The following is an 18,713-nucleotide window of genomic DNA, read 5'->3' as shown; positions in this document are numbered from 1 at the left end:
AACACTATAGTTTTTTTTGAAATGTGAATTCAGTAGTCAATATTTTCTATTTAGATTTTCCACTTCTGTGAAAACAAAGAACAGCTCTACTATACACATGGGCTACCCCACCGGTAGGATTTCTCAATTCCTTTGATAGATTGTTTTTAAGGAAAGTTTTATTTTCTTAGGGTTTTTTTTTTTTTTTCTTTTCTAAATTCCGTGACGACTCCTGTTCTGCAGACCTGTAAGTGCACACTGTTGTTGGTTTTTTTGTTTTTTTGTTTTTTTGGTTTTTTTTTTTTTTTTTTTTTCCTTTTTCCTTCTGAGGGGCAAGAGGCAACTCTCAACTTTTCAGTTCCATTTTGAGACTCCGGAGCCGGGCGAGAGCAGAGGCGTCTCGGGCAGGCTGGGTGTGGGGCGCGCTTCGGAGCAGGCGCGCCGCGGCGAGGGGGAGGCAGGTGGCAGCGGGGGCGCGCCTCCCTCCGGCCGGCCCCGCGCACGCGACTCGTCTCCCCGCGCCTCCCTGCGCGCTCGCGCCCTCCCCGCCCTCGCCCCGCCCGGGCAGGGCCCTCCCCCTCCCCCCTGCCGGCCCCGCGGCCGCCGCCGCCGCCGCCGCCGCTACCGGAGGCGCAGGAGCCTCGCGATAGTGTTTGCATTGGCGGCGCGTGACGCCGCCGCCGCCGCCGCCCGTAACTGATGCAGAGGTTACCCCGCCGCCTCAGCCGCTACCCACCGCCCGCCGCCGCCCGGGCGACGCCGGGGCCCGACGCACTGCAGAGGTGCCGGCAGGTTCCGCCCGCGGAAGTGGCCTCGGTCGGCGCGGTCCGCGCTCCGCCCGCGCTCCGGCCCCGGCCCCGCGGCCCCGGCCACTTGCCTCCCCTCAGCGCTGCCCTCCCCGCCTGCCCTCCGCCCGGCGCGCTCCCTCGGCGGCGCGGCGCTCCCCTCCCAGCCCTCGCGCCCGCGCTCGCCCTCAGCGCGGCCCCCGCCATGACGGAGGCGGGTGCCGGTGCCGCCGCCGTCGCAGGGGGGGAGTCGGGCTCCCAGAAAGTAGCTTGATGAGTGTCCAAAGTAGCAGTGGAAGTTTGGAGGGGCCGCCATCTTGGTCCCGGCTCTCCACGTCTCCAACCCCAGGCTCGGCGGCAGCGGCCAGGTCCCTGCTGAATCACACGCCGCCATCCGGGAGGCCCAGGGAAGGTAAGCGCCACCGCGCCCTCCCGCGGGCTCCCTCGGCCCGCGCGGACCCCGGGCTGGGGTGGGGGATGGCGGTTCGCGGGCGGGAGGCCTGCCCTTGCTCCCTGAGCCTCCCGGCCTTGGGGCTCGGATGGGATTGCCCTCGCGGTGCAGCCTTGGCGCGCGAGCCCCCTCCCCTAGTCCGCACTCCTCCCATAGAGGCGGTCCCCGCGCCGCAAGCCCGACCGCCGGGACCGGTAGGATGCCCCTCGCCCGCCGCCAGCGTGCTCCGGGCTGCCTCGGGTCCGATTCGGATCCCCAGCGCGGCCCCTAGAGCGATCCCAACGGCAGACCGACTCGTGGGCAAGGCAGCTCGTGCCACCCCTCCAGATGGTTGCAACTTTCCTTCCTTCGCCATCGACTCCTGCGTGTTTGTACGTTATGCTCGTGGGTGCAAGTAGGCTCGTGTTCCTCTCTGCCAGGGGTGGTGGGGTTTTATGGAAATTCTTGCTTGAAGGTTCCTGCAAAACACGCACCGAGATCGGTTACAATTGTTTTCTAAGTTTTCTGGCTCCTTGCATGCAAGTGTTCTGCCACCAGATGTAGCAGTCACACAGCCAGTAAGGCACCTAGTGCTTTTGACTAAAAAATGAACTTGCTGCATTTAACTTTAAGTATACTCCATAAAATGGAATGTGGGAGAATACTCGTTTACCAGGAAAGAATAAATTTGCATCGGATCTTTTCTAACTCGCTTTTGTCTGGAAAATGCGTAGCTTAATTCGTTAGCAATCGGTAAATGGGTTGTTCGCTCCCGGTTGTCTCGCACAAGGAGATTATCAGCACCTTTAAAAAGAGGAGAAGAAAACGTTTGGAAGTCCAGCAGTCTAGTAAATCTCGTAAAGAAATTTAGACCTTATATTTATGAGTCATTAGGATTATTGTAATTTGAAAATATGTCTATACTTATTATCCATAACCTTGATAATTGCTAATCAAATATTTCTTGCCCGGATCCAGTGGTTGAGACATAGCATTCTTTGTCATTTTGTTCCCGTGAGCATGTGTGAAAGTGACAATAGGCTCAAAGATTGACGTGAATATGCTCTAGAAAATTCATGGGAAGATTTGATTTATGGCATCCATTAAACATGCCGAATACATTGACAGACATTTTCCCCTTTCATCTCACCCTGACACTGATTTTTCATTAATGGAAGATAAGAGCTTATTTATTGAGTGACTTAAATTAATCCGAGTTTTCCTTCTGTGCTTGAAAATTTATGTTTGTGTACATGTATAAACTTGAAAATTTGTAAGGAAATTGTTTAAAGTGCGTTTTGTAAATAGGGCAGTTGGTGCTTGTAGCTGTTTCCACTTTGTAGTTTCATTAAGATGCCTAATGATAGTGTGAGTTTCGAAACACTATCTTGGTTTCTAGAGTCCTATACCTTTGAAAAAAATAATTCCTCATTGATTTCTCAAGTGTTTATTGAGCCATTACTATGAGCCAGGACCCGTATGTGATAATCTGCTGAGTGCATGTTGTTGGTTTAACAGTTGACTTCTGTTATCAGTCCTGAGAATTTGGCAGCCACCAAATTCAGATGGAGTTTCTAAGGAAGGTCAGCCCGTAGCTAATTTTACCATCCTAGGTGTGCTGTTCTGCACCCTCCCTGATGAGGAAAAATTCTGAGTGGTTTGAATAATTTAATTCAAACTTCCAAATAACCAGAAATCCTGCTCCCCTCCCTCAGCAGTTTTTTTTTTTTTTTTAAATTGGGTTTTGTTTTTTGTTGTTAGCCTAAAATAGTGAGTCCTAGTTAGTACTTGAAACCATGGGATATGCTCTTGTGAAAGTTACACTTGACACCAAATTTTCCTTCCTTTTCTGCTTTCCTGTAGAACCTTAAAGTGGGCCAGCGTGCTGTACTACAAGGCTACACCCCAGCCCTCATAATTACAAGGTCATTTCTTTTTTACTAACCATGCAAATTAAAACTCTTAACCAACTCCCAACCCCCATTCATTTTGAGGCTTGGCACCATGTTCTTAAATTTTACCATTGTCTACAGGAATTATCTATTGGAAGTCCCCAAGGATCAAGATGAAGATGTTTATCATTGAGTGGAGTCCCAGCTTTTGTTACAGGAGTTTAGTATCTTTTGCAGCTATATGTGTTAATATGCTGCATAAACTTAAGTTTAGGAACTTTCTGACTTCAAGGGAGGACTAGTGAGGACTAAGAAATGCTGATGGAAATTGATTGGCAGCATTGAGTGACTGTGTCAAGAAGAGTCTAAGCTTTGTTTCTTGAAAACCTGAACCAAATTAACTTGCAATCACAGAAAAATGTTTAGTTCCAAAGATGTTTAGGTACATGTATGTTTATGAACTCTTTTGTCAGTTAGTTATCTTTAAAATTTAAATTTCATGTATATGAGTGTTTTGTCTGCATTTATGCATATAGCCCATATGCATGCCTCGTGCCCAGGAGCTCAGAAGAGGGTTTTGGATCCCCTGGAACAGGTCTTAGAGAGGGTTGTAAGTTGCGGTGTGAGTGCTCTGTAAGAGCAGCAAGGATGTGCACAGCCACGTCTTGAGCCCTCCGTGAACTTCTTTTAAGTGAATTAAACATTGAAAGAGGTTAAAGATACGCCATACATGTCTGTAAAAGTTATCTTGAAGATTAAAGGTGTGAGATAACCTTCAGTATTTTTAAGAGGCATGTAGATAGATTGTTTTCTTTGCTCTGAGTCCAGATTTTTTCTTGTTTTGTTTATTAATTTGGAGGATTGCTCATACGTGCTCAGCAGGGTTTCTGCTGGATCTTTTGAACCTGTAATCTCCAACCCATTTTGTCGCCTATAATACTGTTATTAAGAGGTGGAGAGTTAGGCAGTTTAAGATTTCAGTTGGGCCTTAATCCCAGCCTTAATCCCAGCACTCTGGCGGTGAGGCTGAGCTGTTAGTCTACATAGTGAGTTCCAGGACAGCCAGGGCTACACAGAGAGATCCTGTCTCAAAGGACTACAACAAAAGAAAAGTGGGTGGAGGGGCAATTTCAAGGAAAGATCTGTTAAAATCTAGTAACCTAGATGGCTAAATAAACAGACTTCAGTTTTATACTTTGTTTTTTGCATGTTAACATATGGTTACTTTTTGAATTCATTATTGCTAAAAATCAAATGATTGTTCAAAATATTCTTTTCTCCTCAGTCTTGCTAGTTATAACTACTTTTTTGTGAATAATGAAAGTATTAGTGATGGACAGTATCACAGAGCAGCTAAGTTGCTGGTTTCAGACAAATTTCTGTGTTTGAAGACTGTGGTCCTTAGAAAAATAAGTGTTATTCTTCTAGGGAGATGTTAATAAGATGTGGGCTTGCAATTCCTTGAAATCACTAGCTAGAGGAGGACAGGGTGTGTATCTTTTAGGGTCTAACTTAAGAATCAGTATACATTAGAGCAAGAGAAAAGAAAACCTAGCCTAGAGGTCTGGAAATCTGAGAGATGCTATGCTTTTATAAACTTTTTGGTCTTAGCATTCCTTTATTTAACATTACTAAGGATCTCCAAAAGATCATTTTTATGTGAGTTATTTATTAATGCTTGCCGTATTAAAACTGAGAATTTCAAAAGTTTTAATTAATTTTAAATATAATAAGCTAGTTACATGTTAAGTGAAATTTTGTAAAAAAAATTACATTCTAAAATTGAAAAATTGAAAAAAAATAGCATAGTTAGTGGTATTTTATAGTTTTACATATGATTTCTTTTTGGCTTACTGGAAGAACAGCTGGAATTTGCTCCTGCTTTGTATCTGTTGTGATACGTTGTGATTGAGATGTATGAAGTACTTAGCCTTTTCAGAATGACTGTTCCCTGATAAGACACCAAAAACTACAAGTGGCAGAATTTTTTAAAAGGTTACTGGCAATGTGGACTACTTTATACTCTAAAACTACTCCCTAGAAAGTCACTGGGCCATATATTCAGCCTAGTGAAAGCTGAAGAATGGAAGACACATGGGAGACATATATTTCAGAAACATTAATGGAAAGTAGATTCATTCTCCTAGTCTAGAAAGAGCAGAGCTAGTTCAGCAAGGTGAAAAAAGCTAGTGCAAATTTTGAACAAGAACGGAAGAACTATGTAGCTGCTAAACCGCCGAGCTTGTCCAACAGTGGGAAGAAGCATTTAACTCTGAAGAATGCAGTGCAGACTACAGAGACATTTTCGTGGGGGAATTTAGACTCTTAGATTGGGTGCTCTTGGATTTAACATGATATGGTTCCATCTACTTTAAAAATATAAACATTCTGGCATCTTTTCTTTAAGAATCCCTAATTATAGTTAAACTGTACTCATATACTCTGAATGTTTCAGATGGTCTCAAGTCAGTAATATGATACTACTGTTGGTTTTATTATTATTCTGCATTTTGTTGTGATTTTCCTCTGAGGATTTTCTGGAGTCAACAGGATCAGTCTTGTTGAAATGTTGCTAAGTTCCCTGTAAAGTATAATAAGCTTGAAGACATTTAGGGAACTGAGTACTGCTAATGGGACAACTTAGTAGAGTAGAATACAGTGAGCACTGGATTTTAGAATACTTTGGGGGGCCAGTTTTCAATTTTGAAAGAGAAATTATCAATATAGTCTAGTCTTTTGTTTGTAATAGCTTATATGGTTTTAGAAGTAATATGCTTAAGCTGTTTAATGTCAAAGATATAGTCAGAAATGAGGAAACATGGGGGAAAATGTTTAAATTGATCTCTCTTGAATTAAACAATGCATATTAAATAATGACTTGGATATAAAATAAAATCAAGAATTTTAATTTTGTATTCTGAGGGTTGTACTTGTAATACTACTTACAACGGTTCATTTTTTTAATTTTGTATGGAACATAATCTTCTGTATTTGGGGTTTTTAGGTGTTGGAAGTTAGACTTAAATTCTCTTTAACATTTTTAAAAGATTTATTTATATGTGTCATTGTCTTTGTGAATGCTTGCTCATTGGAGAGGTGGTGGGCAGACGTGCACATCTGTGCGTGCAGAAGCCAGTTTGTCAGAGTTAGAGTTACTGTCTTTCACCTAGCTTGTTATATGGGTCCTGGGAAAGTCTGGTCCCAATTGCATAGCAAGCGCTGTTAACCTATGAGCCACCTCTTCAGCCCCTCTCCTAACTTTGGTGAGGTGAATTTAGTAAATGTATCTCACCACCAGCTTGAGACTTCACTTAAAGTCCATTTTTAAAATACATGATTTATTTAATAAATACTTTAGATTTATAATATGAAAACATTTAGAGTAGTGGTATATTTCTATGTTTGTTCATTTGTGGCTTTTGGTTTGTTTTGAGACAGTCCATACTGACCCAAAGCAGCTGTGTAGATAGGGATGAGCTGCTTTTTTTTTTTTTTTTTTTTTTTTGGTTCTTTTTTTCGGAGCTGGGGACCGAACCCAGGGCCTTGCGCTTCCTTGGTAAGCGCTCTACAGGGATGAGCTTTGAATGGGGTTACCTGCTTGTGCCTTCCCAGGCTGAAATGGTAGTGTTGAGAGGGAGAAGTAGTGTGGTATATAAGAGGTGACCGATGGTAGTCTCTTCTGTGCTGTTAATTTTACCTGTGTGACCTGGACAAGGTGCTTATCTCTGCTTCAGTTTCATAAAATGAGTGAGGACCATAGAGTTGCAAGGTACTATGCAAGCAATCTAGTACATACCTTTCATTTTTCAGTTGAGGGAATACAGATAATTTGCCTGGGCTTTCACTGTAAGAAAGTTGAGTCCAAAATTCAGATTTCTTACTTTTAGGTTTGTGGTTTTTCTTTTACACTTTGCAAACAGTATTTTAAATATAAAATATATCTGGGATTGTTCATAGTTGAGGGTAATTAGAGGCATTGGTATGTCTCTTCCAGCTAAAAAAATTCTAGTGAAGAACAAATGTAGTATACACATGCCGTCTCCCACTGGGCTACATAGTGGGTCCCTATCAACTAAAAACAAGATTCTTGAAAGGCTAAGGTAGTGGGATGAGAGTTCATGGCCTAGCCAAGCAGTGAGCCTTAGCTCGTGCACTTAGTATTGTTAACAAGTCCTTGCTATTTAAGTTGATGAGCACTGCGAGGAGTGTGTTAGATAGTCTTGTTTTTAAAAATGATTTATATATCAAAACACTTTGGAATATGCAAAAAGTTATGTAAGTAAACATAGGAAGACAATGAGTTGGTTGCTCCTCGGAAAGTATTTCTGGAGTGTATCTCAGCCTGTACCCTTGGTTTGGCTCTAGGCTAGAGGTGACACATGAATAATAATAAAATAATTAGATTTTGAGTCTGCCTATACTAGTTCACTTACTCTCATGCTACAGAGTTCTGTTCAGTTATTCTCATTTGCAGGTAAGAACACTGAAGCAGAAAGGTAAAGGCATGTGCCCAGTCTGACCTGGTAATCCATGACAGGCTGGGACAGAAGTGAGACTCTGGGTATAATCACTAATGTAGTGCCTAAAAGGTGGTTTTGAGTAATTTCATGGGTTCCTTTCCCTCCCCCATTTTTAAATACAAAGCCATCTTTTTTAAGGTTTATTCAGTTTACAAGTAAACTTTGGTTAACTTTTTGGTATGACTGTTATACGGGCATGAAGATAGAATCAGCCTCCCTCTCCCTGGTTTAGAAAGCTGGGTCAGCTGTGCTAATGGTACATGCTGCTTTTTAAAGAAGATACATTTAGAACACTCATGGAAAATGTTAGAGAGATATTAATAGAAAAATATCTTCATGTTTGATAATCTAATTTGAAGTTCAATTTATCTTAATTTTTGGCCTGATCGCCTTCTCTGGCTGTAGCAGATGAACTTGAACAAAGCATTTTCCTTGTAAAGGGGAGAGGAGGAGCAACCCCTTGTGAAGTCTGTGTTGTCCGGTGGCTGAGGCTCTGGACTAAGCTGTAGTGCTTTGTGGCACTGTGGGATTGCTACTGGCCTTAATTGAACCAACCTTGCCTTTCCAGCCTAGTGTTGAAATTATTACTACTTATATGCACATTGCTGAATAATTTTACTAGGTATTTTGTGCCTATATTCATGAAGCAGATTTGCAACTTTCCTTTTGTATACATTTCTTTGTCAGATTTTGTGTTACAGTAGCATTTCCTCCCTAAAAATGAATTGACAAATGATTTTGTGTTTACCATTATTTCTAGGAGGCTAAGAACAGTGTTACATTTTCCTTTACTTTTGATAGTTTATTGGTCAAGCTCTCTAGGTCTGGACATTTTCTGGAGACGTTTACAAAAATGGTGTCAGTTTCTGTTAATGTGTTTAGAGTTCTTTGAAGTTTTCATTTTTGTACCAGTTTTGACACACAGAAGCATATTTTTAGGGATTTATTCTCCCCTCTTTTTTTTTTTTTAAAGGAAAATTCAAGTTTTAGTTGTTCCTATGTTTTTGTCTTTAATATGGTGCTGCCTTGTCCTGAAGTGGTATGTAATTGCTGCCTGTGTCTTTTAGCAGCAATCAGTCCTCAGCAGTTAACTTTCAGCTCTGCTCATTCTTTCTCTTTGCATTTTGCTTGACTTTTGTTTTAGTTTTAGTTTCATTCTGCTCCCCCTCCCCCAAGATTGTTTTTCAAACTTATTAGCAAGTAGTTTTCAAACTGGAGCCTAGTTCTGAGAAATAAAGATACATCAGAGTCAGTCCTGTCCTTGAGGAACTTGGGTGTATCTAATGAGGAAGACTAGCTTGCAAAGGTGGGCTGGGTAATCTGTGAGTTACCAACGTTGACTTCTGCTGTAAACATGAATTAACATGGAACGATGGTATGTGTTACAGCAAGCTGTTACATTCATCGGTTATTTGGTTGCTCCAAATAAACTTAAGCAAAAAGGATGAGTAGGCTGTAGGGCTGGCTAGTGCTTAGGGTCCATAGGCTGAAGGGCTGGCTAGTGCTTAGGGTCCATAGGCTGAAGGGCTGGCTAGTGCTTAGGGTCCATAGGCTGAAGGGCTGGCTAGTGCTTAGGGTCCATAGGCTGAAGGGCTGGCTAGTGCTTAGGATCCATAGGCTGTAGTCCTGACTAGTGCTTCGGTTCCAGTTAGAACAGCTGGAGATTGAGGAGGCACAGCCCCTGTCCAGTGAGGCAAGTTCACTTCTTTAAAACAGTGGGGAGGAAGGTAATTGAACTTCTGTTGCAGAGGTCTGAACAAAATGCCCTCTAGAGAAGAGAAATTTAACTGCTGCTAAATGTTGTCTTGTTTCAGATGGTAGATCTTAATCACTATTGAAATTGGGTTTAATTGATTTTTCTATCAAAATCCTATTATCAGTTTTTCTTAACTTCTGTATCTCAGACATTAGAATAAATGGTATTGATGTCACCCCTTTCTACATCAGATAGAAGCAGTTACTTTCTCACATTTTCCCTTTACCTACTTTTATATTTCCCACCTTTATTGAATTCAGCTCCAATTCTTCTTGGTGACATTTTAAAGTGTTTAAGCCCCTAAAAATTATCAGTTTCTAAGGTTCAAATATTCTTGTTGTAATTCAGTTCATTTTGTTTTTAAAGTTGTGTAGTGTGTTACCTTTCAGCTAAAGCATTATGTACAGAGATGCTCACAAAGTAATGTTCAGTGAATCATTATAGACTCTGACCTGTGACTGCTACTCACAGAAGACATAAACGCTCACCTTCCTCTAGGTACAGCTTTCTCTGTGTTGTTCTCTGCGTTTTTCTGATATGGTTAAGTTCCTTTTTGTATCAACTTTATACAAATAAACTCACATACAGTTCACCTCTAGTTGGTTCCCACTGGTATTTGTAATGTAAATTACTGATACTAGTTCACATTCATTTCTCAAGTATTTCTATAAAAATTATGGTTTTCTATATTCTATATAGTATATAATTATGTTTATTATATAAATATATAAAAGTTATAAGATAAAAATATATTGTTTACATGGAATTTAATATATGCTAATGATTAAGAATAATTGATTGTTATTAATAATGTTCCTTTTGTGTGGTACTGGTAGACAAATGCACTTGCTAAGCAAATTGTTTTTAAAGACAAGTGTTTCTCTCAGTAGCCCTGGCTGTCTTAGGACTGGCTCTGTAGACCAAACAAACTCACAAAGATCATTTGCCTTTGCTTCCTTTTGGCACCACTGCTTAGTTCTCACAGTGTTCTTTTTTTTTTTTTTGTTCTCTTTTTTGGAGCTGGGGACTGAACCCAGGGCCTTGTGCTTCCTAGGCAAGCGCTCTACCACTGAGCTAAATCACCAACCCCAAGAGTATGCTAATTTCTAAGTGATTGGGGATTCCCCAAAGTGCCTCTGTAATTGATTTCTAATTTAATTCCACTGTACTTGTAGGACATTTTTTGTATACTTTAAGTAATTTTCAATGGTTGATGTTTGTTTATAGAATATATGGTTTGTTGAGAGTGTTTGTCCTGATTGTTTTGTCAACTTGACACCAGAGTTTCCTTCTTTCTGGTCTGCCAACTTGTGAGGAGTTCCAGCCACAAACTCTTACCACTGTGAACTCCACCATGCCTTGTCTGTCATGATGAACTATCCTCAAACTGTTAGCCAAAGTAAATCATTGCCCCAGCCCCCTCTCTCTCACACACAGACAGTCTCACTATGGAGCATTTAGGGACCATGCTTTGATTTATGTCTGCCATTTTGCTTTTTCCTTCTGGTTTGGCATTAAATGAATGTGTTATTAATTTAAAAATATTCTTTAGTGATCTTACTAGGGTTTATATTGTATATTGTAGTGTATCAGAATCTTTAAATATATCCATTTTCCCCAAATTTGTTACATGTATTAACCTTAATGTGTATGGCTGCAAAAGTTCATTAAGTGCTGGCTACAGTAATTCATACAGTTTAAAGTGCTTCTTAAAGTAATTGAGATAAAAAGAATACACATATATTTACTACTATTAAACTAAGTTTATTAACATTTTTACTTATGTTCATTTCTTTTGAATATATTTATTTTGTTTCATTTCTATACTTAATTGAAGTTTGAACCTATGTTACTTTTGTTTGTTCTCATGTTTCTGCCACATAAGAGGCATGTGGTCAGGTTGTCTTGAACTCAGGGTGTAGCTAAGAAAAATTTGAGCTGAGCTACCTCTGTATCTCCTAAGTGATGGAGTTACAAGCATGTGCCAATGTGCTTGACACGTGTGTGTGTGCACGAGTGTGTGCGCTACATTTGCTCTGTAATACGGATGACGAGTTATACTTCTGTAGTGGTCCATGTAATTAACCTCTTCTGACACTCCTGCTCTTTCATGGAAGTTTGTCACCCTCAGTGTTGTATCCAGCTCATTCCTCTGCCAGCTCCCCCTGACTGCCACACTTTCTTGGAAACTTTAAATTCTACTTATTTTGTAGTTAAACTTCAGAATTCTAGTTTTTAAATAATTTTTCTTCGTTGCTGTTTTTTTTATGTGAAGAAACAATGTTATAAAACCTTCCTTTAATCTTTAGAGCATGGTTTCTTCTCTTTGAATATCGTGGCTCTTTGTTTAATCCAATACTTGAGCCATCTCACCATTGAATAGGGCTGACACTTTTCTCTTCCTTTGAATGCCTCACAGTGATTTTATTGGAAATTAACCTCCACAAGTTTTGAAAATTCAGGCTCGGAACTGTTGATGCTGATCTGTTCATCTGCTGCAGGGCTTGGCTGCAGTGGTCTCAGAAACAGAGAGCCGGCTACTGTGCTGGCCCTTCTCTGCTTGAGCGTATCTTGATCTCTTCATTTGGTTTTTAGCTAGGTTACTTTGGTTGTTCAGCTGTCAGATTCTACTAATTACTCTATTTTCATCAACATCTTAGGGCTTAAATTGCTCCACAGTCTGACCCAATTAAAAGTCAGGCCTTTTGGCAGAAGCCACGCACTGCCAGGCTTTTATATTATAGCTGGGCTTACCCCAAGAGGACTCTTTACTACCTCTCTTTGCAGAGGCTTACTGCAGTTCTCTTGTTAAACTGTCAGCTGCTACTGTCATTGAATGGCCAGTTTACCTCTTCTCTTTAAAGTCCTCTAAAGATTGTTTTTCATAATTCCCTTAGGAATGAACTTCCCCAGTTGGTTTGAAACAAAGGCTGCCCACACACGGTACTTGAGTATCTTCTGGTTTTGTGCATCACCACCTCAGGCCTGTGCCTACCTTTAGCTGAGCCAGGAGTGGAAGCAGCTGAAGTAGCACCACTCATTTAGGAGAAGGGCACTGATGGGTATGGTAGCCTGTTCTCACCCCACTTCTCATAGACAAAACAAACCTCTGCCCTGTCAGAGAGTTGAACCCAGGGTTGTTGCTCTGTGCTCTGCTGCACCTGAAGTAGAATTTCTGCCTTCCTAGTGGGCAATGGTGAGAGATGCTAACAGCCTTCTCCTCCTACAGGGGAACTGTACCACTAGACAGCAGCTGGAGACCTTCCTACAGTAGGACTTCACTGAGTGAGCCAAGAGGACCGGAATAGAGGTGGCTTATAGGAAATGCGTCACAGATACCTTTTCATGTTACCTTATCAAACAGAATTTTGTCACAGTTGTATGACATTTTAGGGGACAGTTGATTTACTGAGTTTCTGAAGTCCCATCCCTGTGTTTTCAGCTATGTTGTTGGTTGATTTTTGTGTGCTGTGATGTAGTAGGTTTTAATTCCATAAGGCTCCCCTGCTGTACCAGCTTCACTTGTCCCCTGCTGTTTTTCATCGTGCTACCAGTTTTATATATGAAATGTCTGTGGACTGTCATTTGTTCTCGTGTGAGTACCATATGTCTTAATGCAGTGTCATAATAAACTTGATGGTTACCAAAACAGCCTTGCCTGCTTTTTGGTAAGGCAGAATTCTAAAGCTACTGCCGACTTTTGTTCTGATTATTCAGTTGACTATAAATCTAGATATGCAGCAGAGGGGTGTTTGTGACTTTTACAAATTATTAAACTTTTTAAAAAGTGACATGATGAAGCAGAAAAGAGAAACAGATTAAGATACACCAGAAGGGGCTGGGGATTTAGCTCAGTGGTAGAGCGCTTGCCTAGCAAGCGCAAGGCCCTGGGTTCGGTCCCCAGCTCCGGAAAAAAAAAAAAAAAGATACACCAGAAGTCAGAAAAAGCTAGCCCCTTCTTTCCGCCTTGCCCATGTTTAGTTTTGAAACAGGGCCTTCTTTTATAGTTGAGGCTGGTCTCAAACTGACTCAGGAAGATTTGATTATATGAACTAGAAATGCAGATAAACCACAGAAGATAAGTCCCACCCCCAATCAATACATGGAAATGGGGACCTTGGGCCTATAAACTGAGTCATGCCTACATTCTGAATGGATGTGGAAGCATGTTTTCCTCTATAATCATTACTTTTTGTACTGTTGTAATATTTGTCATGATACTCTTGTAATTGGGATACTAGACAGGAACAGCTTATGAAAGAGGAAACGAGTTGGTGCATAGTTTCAGAAGATTATAGTCTGTCATGGTGGTTGTGCGTGTGCTGGTAAGAGTGTGACAGCAGCTGTTCCCACCAGGTTGACTTAAAGACTCTATAGCTTTCAGCTGGAGTCTGAGCACATAAACATAAGGGGGATATTTCCGATTCACCCTTTAACATCTCTTAGAGCAACTCGACAGAGATATAGCCTAGTTACCATTGATTTCATATTTATGAGCCTCTAAACAGAGACCCTTGTGGTAATTTGTAAGTGTGCAATAGAAAATTTGTATGGACTTCTGCTTTTCTTTAGGATTGTTATTGGTTAATTTTAGCTCCTGAAAATTCTACAAAAAAGTAAAAACAAACCAAAACACCATCAACCTATTTGAGATTACACATTAAATTTATAGACCATCTAAAAAAATAATGAGTATTCCAAATCATATATGCAGTATCCCATTTCTGTTAATAATTTATAATTTCTCCATAATGATCACATAATTATTGTTAGACTTTCAGGTGTTTTATGCCTTTCAATGTGATTACAAATTATGTCTTCTTAGACATTATTTTTGTTTTATTGTTGATAATGTAGAAACAGTTAATATTTTATGTTGACTTGGTAACTAGTAACCTTGCTTATAATTCTTTTACTTCCAAGCTCATTTGCATTTCTGTCAGCGTATAGGGGCAATGAGGGCGATTGTTTCATCCTTTGCAGTTGGTAGTTTTTGTTCTAGATTTACTGCGTTGACCAATTAAGTGTTATAATGGACCTGTTATCTTGTATTTTGCAGTCTTTTAGTATTTTTCAATTTGGTGTTTTGGCATTTGATCTGTCACCTTTAGTTGAAGGAAATTCCTTGGTGTTCCTAATTAATGGCTCTTGTTTAAATAATGAATAAGTGTTTTCATTAAAAGCTCTCAACAATGCCAAGCAACCAGAGCTTCCAGGGACTAAGCCACTACCTAAAGACTATACATGGACTGACCCTGGACTCTGACCCCATAGGTAGCAATGAATATCCTAGTAAGAGCACCAGTGGAAGGGGAAGCCCTGGGTCCTGCTAAGACTGAACCCCCAGTGAACTAGTCTATGGGGGGAGGGCGGCAATGGGGGGAGGGTTGGGAGGGGAACACCCATAAGGAAGGGGAGGGGGGAGGGGGATGTTTGCCCGGAAACCGGGAAAGGGAATAACACTCGAAATGTATATAAGAAATACTCAAGTTAATAAAAAAAAAAAAAAAGCTCTGTATCTATTTAGATAAGTAAAAATTTCCAAGTCTTTTAAATGAGGTCATGAGAGAGAGAGAGAGAGAGAGAGAGAGAGAGAGAGAGAGAGAGAGCGAGCGAGAGCGAGAGCGTGTGTTGGGTACTGTGACATACCTGAAAGAACAACATTCTAAAGAAGATTTATTTGGGCTCATGGAGCTCAGGTGTGATGTGTTGAGAGACTCAAGAGATACTGCACTTTCCTTTTTTTCTTGTCTCTGTCTCATCCAGGCTCCAGCCTCTAGGATGATGCCATCAATATTGAGGTGGGTCTTCCTGAGTTAGTCCTCTTGGTGCTAAGTACCAGGCACTGAGTACTTTTAGGATAGGGATGTTTTCCTTAACTCAAAACACTTCTCAACCTGCTCACATGATTAACTCCTACAATGTGGGATTGCTACTGGCCTTAATTGAACCAACCTTGCCTTTCCAGCCTAGTGTTGAAATTATTACTACTTATATGCACATTGCTGAATAATTTTACTAGGTATTTTGTGCCTATATTCATGAAGCAGATTTGCAACTTTCCTTTTGTATACATTTCTTTGTCAGATTTTGTGTTACAGTAGCATTTCCTCCCTAAAAATGAATTGACAAATGATTTTGTGTTTACCATTATTTCTAGGAGGCTAAGAACAGTGTTACATTTTCCTTTACTTTTGATAGTTTATTGGTCAAGCTCTCTAGGTCTGGACATTTTCTGGAGACGTTTACAAAAATGGTGTCAGTTTCTGTTAATGTGTTTAGAGTTCTTTGAAGTTTTCATTTTTGTACCAGTTTTGACACACAGAAGCATATTTTTAGGGATTTATTCTCCCCTCTTTTTTTTTTTTTAAAGGAAAATTCAAGTTTTAGTTGTTCCTATGTTTTTGTCTTTAATATGGTGCTGCCTTGTCCTGAAGTGGTATGTAATTGCTGCCTGTGTCTTTTAGCAGCAATCAGTCCTCAGCAGTTAACTTTCAGCTCTGCTCATTCTTTCTCTTTGCATTTTGCTTGACTTTTGTTTTAGTTTTAGTTTCATTCTGCTCTCCCTCCCCCAAGATTGTTTTTCTTCCATTTTTAAGAGTCTAGTTCTTGATGACCCCACAAGATGACCCATGAAGCCTAGCCACTTGAGCTTGATCCTTGACACCTAGGAAAGAACCAGTTTCTGCAAATTGTCCTGTAACTTCCACATGTGTGGTGTGGCACACATTCTTCTCCAAATAAAGAAATGTAAAAAGTTTTAGAAACAGTACTGTTCTTCACGTGGGTTTTGGCTGGGGACATGGGGCAGAACCAGTAAATACACATCAGAGTCCTCGTCCTTCCCAGTTTGTGTGTTGATTCCTGTCCTTCCTGATGTGAAGGGCAGCTTTATGCAGTAGTTCACGTTCACATGGACATACAAGCATTGGTGATGCTTCAGAAGCCTTCCTAACAGCAGCAGTCTTTGCTCTGTTCAGGTGATGAACTTGGTCATAGCTTTGACCTGCAGCACATGCTGTGTGCAGTCCATGGTTGGACCAGTGTTCCTTCTCTTCTTGGTCATCTTAGAAGCCAGGACCTAAATGAACTAGTTCTGGGTTTTGTCCTCCTCTTTCTTTGAAGCTCTTGGGTTTAATTTGTTGGTTTTTTTTTTAAAGCTGTGATAAACATTCAGCTCTGGGATTTCTGAATCCTTCCTCTCGTGTAATTAGGGTTTATGTAGTTCTTGAAGTGTTCTCGAAGTGAGGGTTAATGCCTCCCTCAAAACACAGTTAACCTTTTAAGTTCTGTAGTTCAGCGCTGTTCTTTCTTAGATTTTGATGTTGTGCTCTGTGTGTGTGTGTATGTGTGTGTGTGTGCGTGTGTGTGTGTGTGTTGTGTGTGTTGTGTGTGTGTGTTTGTTGTGCTGAGTGGATAGGTTTTTGTTTTTTGTTTGTACGGATATTGCATTTTATTCAGTTCAAAGCATTTTGTAATTTCCGTTTATATATTTGGGAGTCGGGGGTTGGGACAGGAATTTTCTGTGTAGCATTGGCCATCCTGGAACTTGCTCTGTAGACCAGACTGGCCTTGAACTCATAGAGATCTTCCTCTGCTCCCCAAGTGCTGGAAAAATATTTCTCTTAATTTTCTTTTTCTCTTTATTTCCCTCAATCCATGCTGTCCCTTTCCACTTTTTGTGTCAGCTTTTGTTGTTGACTAAATGACTTACCAACGAATGATATGGGGCCATCCACTGAAGTGTGGTCCTTCTCCAGAAGCTGTTGAGTGTCCATAGCTACTCAGTTAGGGGCGGGGCTTCTGAGCCCCTCTCTCTTCCATGGTAGACATTGACTGGCTTGATCTTGTTCTGTTCTTGTGCAGGCAACCACAGCTGCTGTGAGTTGATGGGTGCAGTTGTCCTGTTATGTTCAGAAGCTTTGCTTGGGCATTCCCAACCTCAGGATTTTAGAGTATTACTCCTCCCTCCCTCATCAAGAGCACAATTTTGTTTCGATTTTGCTTTTTCGGATGTGTGTGTGGGGTATTGTCTCATTTGTAACTGAGCACTGCATTGACACTCTGCACTTTGCACTTTGACCAGTTGTGAGTCTCTTGCATTCCTCACTCTCCATTCCAGTGCACAAAGCAGCGTCTCTGATAAGTCTGAGAGCTGTACTGATCTGTGAGTGTAGAGATAGAGTCTAGAAGTCAACTTGTTATAGTGTCCATTTAGAGATTCACTCCTGGGGCCTGTGAGATCTCCAGGTGTGGCTCTTAGCCAGATTTACAGGACCAGGGATGTGTTTTCTCCTCCGGAGTGAGCTTTAAATCTATTCAGAGAGCTGTATTTTGGGATCTCCAGGATGCCCCTGAACAGTAGCTTGAGAGATGCTATCCTGTACTTGACCTTAGGCAAACCCTGGCTTTCTGGAAGGAATGTTATCTCCTATATAGACACCAGTTAAACTACTTTATAAAAATGGATACATGCATACACGTACCCCTACCTACCTACATTATTTATAAAATTGCTCTTCACTGCCTGTATCGGGAAGCGACTTTCATGGATCCTTAGTGAGAATTGGTCCAGTTTATGTAAAATCACTAAGGTGAGGCACTACCACTGCATTCTATTTTAATACACAAATTGGTTTTCAATTTTTGAATATTTTTTTTATTTCCCTTTTCCCTTTTATCTTTTGTTTAGATTGCCTTTAGTGATGTCAAACTGGTCAGCTTACCTGGAGTTGTACGTTTAATTTGAAGTAGTGATACTTTTAAGATTTTTGTGAACCATTTTTGGGGCAACCAAGTTATGCCAATAAAATTGATTTGTAAATAGCTCTTTCTTCATTGATTAGTTATAATGAAGCTGATTATAATGAATATAATGAAGACATGTAATGAATCATATCACCTTCTTACATATGGAGAGATTTCATTATTGTCTAAAGTCCTGACTTTTATAAGCATTTTATTTCTTTGAAAATGAATGTGATACATGACAGTCCTCATTTCCAGTCTTAACCATTTTCATCATTTAAGAAAATGAGAAAGTAATATAAGCTTTTCATAAAAGTTCTTTCTTGACATGTATGTTTGCTGGTTTTGAGATTGAGAATGAGAATGAATGAATTTAAGATACTTTAAATTTGTGTAGATCTATATAAGGTTTTAGCATTAGTGGTTAGTGTAAAGCCTATATTCAATAGGGAAAGCCTAAAGGTTTAATTACTGATGAAGTTTCTACAGGCAGCATTCTTAGTTATTAGGACTTGGTGGTAAATGTACATGGAATTCCAGCATTGTTGAGACAGTGGCAGGAAGATTGCTGCAAGTTCAAGGCCTACTTGGCCTACATAGCAA

General features: G+C 40.6%; 1 protein-coding gene across 4 annotated transcripts in view; it reads left to right on the top strand.

Moving 5' to 3' along the window:
* The first annotated feature begins 663 nt into the window (after positions 1–663).
* Tlk1 (tousled-like kinase 1) overlaps positions 664–18,713 on the top strand; it is a 106,944-nt gene continuing 88,894 nt past the window's right edge. The window contains exon 1 of one of the 4 annotated variants that reach the window (XR_005501858.2): positions 664–1,176. Coding sequence is in view for 1 of the 4 variants with exons in the window: in NM_001395018.1 (NP_001381947.1) it covers positions 1,038–1,176 (139 nt within the window). In the remaining 3 variants the exon portion in view is untranslated. Of the gene's footprint in view, positions 1,177–1,274; positions 1,587–18,713 lie in introns of those variants that run through there. The other 3 variants (NM_001395018.1, XM_039104855.2, NM_001395019.1) reach the window with 3 other exon arrangements.

The sequence above is a fragment of the Rattus norvegicus genome, chromosome 3, assembly GCF_036323735.1.
Source record: "Rattus norvegicus strain BN/NHsdMcwi chromosome 3, GRCr8, whole genome shotgun sequence".
NCBI classification, from domain to species: domain Eukaryota; kingdom Metazoa; phylum Chordata; class Mammalia; order Rodentia; family Muridae; genus Rattus; species Rattus norvegicus.
This window is presented reverse-complemented; position numbering and strand designations above follow the sequence as displayed.